Here is an 8,688-nt window from a genome sequence, read left to right on the forward strand (position 1 = left end):
AAAAAAAAAAAAAAAAAAAGATCATCTAAATATGGGGAGAAAAAGCATTTGGCAAAAATCAACACCCTTTCAGGTTAGAAACTTTCAACAAACTAGGAATAAAAAGGAAGTCCTTCAACTTGATAAAGGGTATCTAAAAAAATCCCATAGCTAGCATCATACTTAATAATGAAAAGCTGAACATTTTCCCCTATGACAAGGATATCTATTCTCTCCAATAATATATAATATTTTACTCGAGATTCTAGACCAATGAGAAAAGAAATGAAATAAAGGGTATCCTGGTTGAAAAGAAGCAAAAAATAATTCTATTTGCAAGTGGCATATAGCAAATCCTAAGGCTTACACCAGAAGGAAGATGGGGCATTCTACTTCCATAAAGATTTACCACCTTGAAACCCAGTGGGATTACACACACATGCATGTGCACAAAATTAGACCTAAAAAATTAGTATGTTCAGCAAGGCCGCAGGATACAAGATCGATATACAAAACACAAATGTATTTCTATATACTTGCAAACAATCCAAAATTGAAATTTAAAAAGTAATTCCATTAAGGTAGCATTAAAAATATTTGGGAAAATTTATAACAAAATTAATGCAAGACTTATACACTAAAAAAAAAAAAAAAAAAAAACCCAAAATATTATTGAAAGAAACTAAAGGAGACTATAAACAGAAAGTATTTCCATGTTCAGGGATCAGAATTGATTAATCTTAATGTAGATGGCAATATTCCCCAGATTGATCTACAGGTTCAACACAACCCCGATCAAGATTCCAGCTGGCTTCTTTGCAAAAATAACCTTATAATGTCTGTGGAAATGCAAGGGACCCAAAAGAGAGAAAACAATCCTAAAAAATAACAAATCTAGAGGACTCACAGTTCCTGGTTCCAAAACTTACTACAAAGCTACAGTAATTAAGACAGTGTGGTACTGGCATAAGGATAGACACACAGAACCAATGAAATAGAATTGAGAGTCCAGAAATACACTCTCATATTAATGCTCAATTGATTTTCAAGAAGGGTGTCATTACAATTCAATGAGGGAAAGTACAGTTTCTTCAATAAATGATTCTGGGACAACTGGATATACACATGCAGAAGAGTAAAGCTAGACCTTTACGTTACACCACATACAAAATTAACTCAAAATGCATCAAAGGCCTAGATGTAAGAGCTGAAACTATAAAACAATTAGAAGAAAACATAGGTATAAATCTTCATGACTTTGGATTAGGCAACAGTTTCTTTAAATCCAAAACAGGATGACATATACATAATTAAATAAATATCATGCAAGTGTTCATGGGTAAATGCCAATATATCACAACTGACCCGATACAGAGAAAGAGACAGAGATGACACTGTGATCAGAGTGGTGATGGAAGCTTCTGATTTTGCTTAAAAACCTAATCTTTGCAAGGGTAGCAGGGGAAAAAGGAATGAGAATTTTATTATTTGGTCAGTTTCAATCTTACTTTTTCCTCAATAATATTACTGAGCCTTCTAGTTTATCAAACTAACCATCAATATAAGTAAACATGAAAACAAGAAAAATATTACATATCAGGTGCTTTCACAGGTATTATTTCACTTATTTATTCTTTACATCAAGCTTTCAGGTGGCTTGTGTTAGGCTAGGGTTTCTCAATATTAGCACTTCTGACATTTTGGCTCCGGTCACTCTTTATTGTAGGGGGTTGTCCTGTGCATTGTTGGATGTCTAGCAGCATCCCTGGCCTCTACCCACTAGATGTGATGCTCCCTTGTTCTTCCACTCCCTGCCCAGGTTATGACTACAAAAAAAGGGTACAGACATTGACAAACATCCTTTGGTAGGCAAAATTATCCCAAGCTGAGAACCACTGGGTCAACAAAGGAGGAAACAAGTTCAAAGAGCTCTAGTAACTCATCCAAGGTCAGACAATAGCTAATAGTGATGATATTTAAATGAAGCTTGGTCTCATTTCAAAATCTATATTCTTTGGTGTGAATCTCAATATTGTCTGTACATTAGAATCACCTTGGGAGTTTTGTGGAATGATAATGTCTGGGACCTGTCCCAGATCAAGTAAATCAATTTGTCTGAGATATATCAGGGTACTGATATTTTTTAAAACTTCCCAGGTGTACTCACACCAGTATGCAGTGAGATGAGGGTAGTCAGTAGGAGAAACCTCAAGCCTTAATTAACCCTTTCACCATATTTCATTCTCAGCTTGTGGCTTAGAAAACACAAAATTCCCAAAGTTAGGTAGTCATGGGAGGTGTGCTCCCAACAGTTCATCCTTTAGTCCCCTATCCTCTGGAAAACCAAGAGAGACTCTGAAAAGGGAACACAAGTCAATACTCACAGTTCGATGATTTATCCATTGATTATGGCGATATTCCAAAGTTCCCCCTAACTCTGGTGTGAGCTGGCTTTTATCAATGTAGCCATGAAGATCAGAAGCAGAATTCAGCATGATGATCTGTAAGGGAAAAAATATTAATATATTCCTCAGAGATAACTAAATAGTAGCTCATCCAGATTCTACCATTATTTAAATAGTATTTCAACTTCGTCTTATTAGGTATTTATATCCAAAGATGGTTATTACATCCAGCAGAGACACAGTTTAAAGTTCTTCCCATTTTCCCTTGTGTGTGTGTGTGTGTGTGTGTGTCATCCTGGGTTGAGTGGTCTATGTGTACATCTTGTTTACCATAGGACTGAGAGCCAGCCCCTGAGAGTGAGTTTTATTCCAGGCCCAGAATGTAACCCAGGGCCATAGTATTGGGGGTCTCACCGGACTCCATCCAAACAGTAATTCTGGTCATTATTGAGTTTTTGGATTTTGTTTCACATTTTTCCTCCCACTCTATCTAGGATCTCCAGATTTGATCCTTTCCTGAGTGGTTGGCATTTGTAGCCAGGCACCATCTAGTTTTTCTGGTCTCGAGGGCCATCGTGTCCTAGGGCTGATTGCTTCCAAATGCCTTTTTTTTTTTTTTTTTCCTTTGCTCTTCTTCACTTCTGATGATAGAAGACCATTAGCTGCATCTTAGATGGCCACTTGAGAGCTTTTAAGACCCCAGTTGCTACTCATCAGTGTAGGATGAGGAACAAGACTTTTATGTATTTTGTTGTGCCAATTGAGTCTGGTGTCCCCCAATACTATGGTCCTGAGTTGGTAGATCCATTGGATGTCTTTCCCACAGTGTCTGGGTGTCTGTGAGGGATTACTCTATATCTGCCTTCTGTTGTTTCTATAGGGATTGCAGGTATTTTGTATCACTGGTATCTGTGCAAGATTAGCTTCTGCTGAATCTATCCTTGGTCTAGAGTATAATCCTCTTCACTGACCCCCATCTGACCTTCTCAGGTGTCTATGTGTTTACCTGTAGCCCAGTGTTTGGTGTTAATGGTAATGTGGTATAATGGATATAGTGGTTGGTATCAGCATCTGTCGTCTATCTCCTATGTGCACAATTCGGTGTCTTCCCTTATCCTAATGTTATTATGGTGGTCACAGACTCTTTCTATACATTCCTCTCCTTACCCACATCAGCGTGTGGGTCCCAACTAGCCTGGAATTAATCCCTCCCCTTCCTCCCCATCCCGGTAACCTACAAAGTGAATTCCCTTTCTTAAGCAAACTCTTCTTTGTCTTTTTACAGTAATGGGCTCATACAGTATTTGTCCTTCTGCAATTGACTTATTTCACTCAGCATAATGTACTCCAGGCTCATCTACATTGTTAGGTGATTTGCATATCCCTCATTGTTCTTTAATGTAGCATAGTATTCATTGTGTGAATGTACCATAATTTGGTTACTCATTAATCCATTGGTGGGCATTTAGGTTGTTTCCATCTCTTTGCTATAGTGAATTGTGCTGTGATGAACATAGGTGTGCATATGTCTGTTCGTGTGCTGCCTCTCACCTCTTTAGGATATATTCTTAGTAATGGAATTGCTGGGTCAAATAGTATTTCTATTTTCAGTTTTTTAAGGAAATGCCATACCATATGCCACAATGGTTGTACCATTTTACAATCTCACCAGCAGTGTACAAGACTTTAAATCTCTCCACAACCTCGCCAGCATTTGTTATTTTCTATCCTGTTGATCTTTGCTATTATTGCTGGAATGAGATGATATCTCATATTTGTTTTGATTTGCATCTCTCTAATGATTAATGATCGTCAGCAATTCCTCATGTGTTTGTTGGCTGCCAGCATATTGTCTTTAGTGAAGTATCTGTTCAAGGCTTTTGCCCATTTTTGAATTGGGCTGAATTACTAATTTCATTTCCCAAAACCAGGGAAAGATACCACTAAAAAGGAAAACTACAGACCAATATACCTCATGAACATAGAGGCAAGAGAATCCAACAACATATCAAAAAAATAATCCCAAGTGGGATTCATACCTGGTATGCAAGGATGGTTCAATATCAGAAAAACAATCAATGTAATCCATCACATAAATAAAACAAAAGAAAAGAACCATATGATTATATGACTCGATTCAGAAAAAGGCATTTGATAAAATCCAACATCCATTCCTGTTCAGAACTCTCAGCAAAACAGGGATAGCAGGGAAATTCGTCAACATAATAAAAGGCATATATGCAAAGCCAATGGCCAACATCATTATTAATGGAGAAAGACTCAAGGCATTCCCCTTATGAACGAGAACCAGACACGCATGTCCTCTATTACCACTTCCATTTAACATTGTATTGGAAGTCCTTACCAGGGCAATAAGACGAGAAAGAGAAATAAAAGGCATAAAATTGGCAAAGAGGAAGTAAAACTATCTCTATTTGCAGATGATATGATCCTGTACATAGAAAACTCATGAGATTCAACAAAAAAACAAAAACAAAAAAAACCTACTGGAACTACTAGAAGTAATAGAGAGGTTCAGCAAGGTGGCAGGATACAAGGTCAACACACAAAAATCAGTTGATTCCTCTACACCAACAAAGAGACCTCTGATAAAGAAATAGGGGAAACAATACCATTTACAATAACTACTAAAAAGATAAAATATCTAGGAATAAACCTTACCAGAGACACAAAAGACCTATACAAAGAAAACTATAAAACACTACTACAAGAGATAACAAGGGCACTACATAAATGGAAGAACCTGCCTTGTTCATGGATAGGTAGACTGAATATTGTGAAAATGTCAATACTACCGAAAGCAATCTACACATTTAATGCAATCCCGATACAGATACCAACAATTTTTTTTAAGGACATGGAAAAACTAATTAGTAACTTCATTTGGAAAGGAAAGAGACCTCAGATAAGCAGAGCACTTCTCAAAAAGAAGAACAAAGTGGGAGGTCTCACACTCCTGGATCTTAAAACCTACTATACAGCCACAGTAGTCAAAACAGTGTGGTACTGGTACAATGATAGACAGATAGACCAATGGAACAGATTCAAAAGTCCAGAAATAGACCCATCCAGCTATGGACACCTGATCTTTGACAAAGGCCCAAAACCCATTAAATGGGGAAGAGACAACCTCTTTAACAAATGGTGCTGGCAAAACTGAATATCTACTTGCAGAAAAATGAAACAAGACCCATACCTCACCCCATACACAAAAACAAACTCAACCTGGATCAAAGACTTAAATGTAAAACCCAAAACTATAAAATTCACCAAAGATAAAATAGGGGTAAATCTAGGAGCCCTAATTTATGGGATAAACAGACTATCAAACATAACCCAGAATGCACAGGAAGTAGAAGAGAAGCTGGATGACTGGGACCTTTTAAAAATGAAATTCTTATGTGCATGAAAAGACTTTACCAAAGGTTAGAATGAGATCCTACAGATTGGGAGAAAATATTTGCCTATGACATACCTGACAAAGGACGAAAACTTTAACACCGCAACACCAAAAAGACAAACAACCTATTTTCCCTTTGAACAGTAAATACCAAAGTGCTCTGTGGTCTGTCACTATATGGTGGCTTGGATCAGGGAACTCAGCTCTAGACTACCTAGAAGTCAGGTCTTGTTTCAAGCCAATTTTTGTTAAAAATCTTTCCAGGCTTAGATATACTCTTTAGTCCTCAAAAAAATCAATTGTGGTGCTGAGGCCTAAAAATTTATGATGAGAAGCCCAATAAAGGGTGGCCTGGTGGATACAAAAACAAAATTGAAATACAGAGACCTCCTGAGGAGAAGGTATTGAAAAGACTCACTACACTGATGCACTCCCCAAGAAGAATGTTGATGTCTCAATTTCTCGTGTATGGAGAAGATTTGGGAGTAATAGGAAAAGTGGGTTTTTATAAACTAATAATCCCACTGATGAACACACCCCAAACATCCACACATCTAAAGCAATGTAACACATTCCAAATCATCCCTTTCTACTCCTCAGCAAGAGCCCTGGCCACTGCGGTCCTGCGTCCAATTTACAAGGATTGAACTGTATCCTCCACTTGCGCCTAACTAGAGGCAAGGACTTCCTCACAGTTGGACAACTTTCTCTCTGAAACACATTCTCCATGAAGCCTTTAACTAATGTTTTTATATTTTTTCATTCCCCATGATTATTTTGAAAATTGATTTTTGGGCAGAGGACATAAGAGTACAGATATTCTTCTGTTACTATATAGCAATAGTCAAGTGATAATTCCACTTTAGAAGGAAAAGAATGTAAGTTAGTGCCTAAAGCCTAAGAGAAAATAAAATTGATTTATTTATTCAAATGCTATGTATTGAACCTCTAAATAATAAACGCCAGGCACTGGGGGATAAATTAGGAAGAATGGCAGGCGCCACCTTTAAGGAATTTGCAACTGAATGGGATTTGATGATTATGACGTATCACTACCTACACCTTGTCAGCCCCATAACTTTCTCTTCCACTTCTGCAAAATCATCAGGAAATTAAAAAAAAAAAAAAAAGTTTTTATAACATGAGAGAAAGAAAGAAAGAAAACAAACAAAATGAATCATCTACATAAACTTTTTATTCCTAAAAATTTTAAAACACTTTTGGTAGTTTCAAAGAGGTCTTAGTCTTCCTAAAATTAGAAATTATTGAACAGAAGACAAGAAATCGCCAAGATAAAAATGTATGCCACTTCTTAGAACACTAGTTTCTATGCTAATACCTTAGGAATTCTTCTTTAAAAATGCCATTGTGCAACATCATATTAAGCAAAAGAACCTTTGACCTACAGCCTAGAGTTTCAGAAACACGGCCTGCCAAACTGTTCATCTTCTGTTCCCTTTAACCAAACAGGAGAAGGAGGTATGCTTTCCCACACTTCCCAGCATTCAGCTTTCTCACAAGATTTAAATATAAATCTAGGGGAAAATTTAAAATAAGAAGAAGATATTGAAGATTCAATACTGTTAATATGTGTAAAATTTCCCCAAAGTGGTCTGTAGATTCACTGCAGGCCAAATAAAAATTGCAGCCAACTTTGTAGAAATTGACAAGCTGACTGTAAAATTTATATGTAAGTGTAAAGGACATGGGATAGTTAAAACAATTTTGAAAGAAGAACAAAGATTTGAAAGAAGAACAAAGAACTACCTGATTTCAAGAGTTAAAACTACGTAATCAATAGATAGTGGTGGGAGTGCTTTAGTGAATTCTCACTAACAGCTGACCGATCCGGGTCAGTCCATTCCTTTAATACACCCTTTGCTTTAATTTTAACAGTCTCCAATTTGCTCTCTGACATTTCTTGGTTTTAGAAGTGGGGAGTGAAGACTGCCTACAGCAATTCCCTAGGGCTCAGGACCAGGCTTTGGTACCAAGCAGGGCTGTCTGTGCTTGAATTTCTTGGGAGTCACTGCCAGGCAAATAACCTCTTAAATCTCAAGCTCCATCTCCTTGCATGGAGCTCTTTGAGGTTACTGAAGGACTTGAGATCTGTTTTGTCCTTATCTGTCTTGTCTGTTTTCATTCTGATCTTGTCAGAATTTTTGTCAAATTTTGCCTCTGCTAGTGGCAACTTGTTTTATTGACTATGCAAAGGCATTTGATTATGTGGATCATGACAAATTATGGATAACATTGAGAAGAATGGGAATTCCCGAACATTTGATTGTACTCAGGAGGAACTGTACATTGACCAGGAGGCTGTTGTTCGAATGCAACAAGGGGACACTACATGGTTTAAAATCATAAAGGGAATGCATCAGGGTTGTATCCTTTCTCCACACTTATTCAATCTATATGCTGAGCAAATAATCCAAGAAGCTGGACTATATGAAGAAAAACGTGGCATCAGGAATGGAGGAAGAATCATTAACAACCTGAGATATGCTGACGTTACAGCTTTACTTGCTGAAAGTGAGGATGACTTGAGGCACTTACTGATGAAGATTGAAGAACACAGTCTGCAGTATGCATTACATTTCAATAAAAGAAAACAAAAATCCTCACAACTGGACCAATAAGCAGCATCACAATAAATGGAGAAAAGATTGAGGTCAAAGAATTCACATTGCTTGGTTCTACAACCAATGCCAATGGAAGCAGCAGTCAGGACATTAGATGACGTGTAGCACTGGGAAGGTCAGCGGTGAAGGAACTCTTTCAAGTGCTGAGGAGTAAGGATGTCTCCTTGAGGACTAAGGTGCGCCTGACACAAGCCATGATATTTCCAATCACCTTGTATGCATGTGAGAGCTGGACAATGAA

General features: G+C 37.4%; 1 protein-coding gene across 1 annotated transcript in view; it reads right to left on the reverse strand.

Annotated features, from left to right (window-relative positions):
- Window positions 1-8,688, reverse strand: part of MCF2L2 (MCF.2 cell line derived transforming sequence-like 2) — a 334,093-nt gene that overhangs the window by 222,341 nt on the left and 103,064 nt on the right. Inside the window, exon 6 of the mRNA XM_007936022.1 lies at window positions 2,364-2,480. Within this exon, the coding sequence (XP_007934213.1) occupies window positions 2,364-2,480 (117 nt within the window). The remainder of the gene's footprint in view (window positions 1-2,363; window positions 2,481-8,688) is intronic.

Source organism: Orycteropus afer, unplaced genomic scaffold (assembly GCF_000298275.1).
Source record: "Orycteropus afer afer isolate SDZICR_OR568_19922 unplaced genomic scaffold, OryAfe1.0 scaffold00032, whole genome shotgun sequence".
NCBI lineage: Eukaryota > Metazoa > Chordata > Mammalia > Tubulidentata > Orycteropodidae > Orycteropus > Orycteropus afer.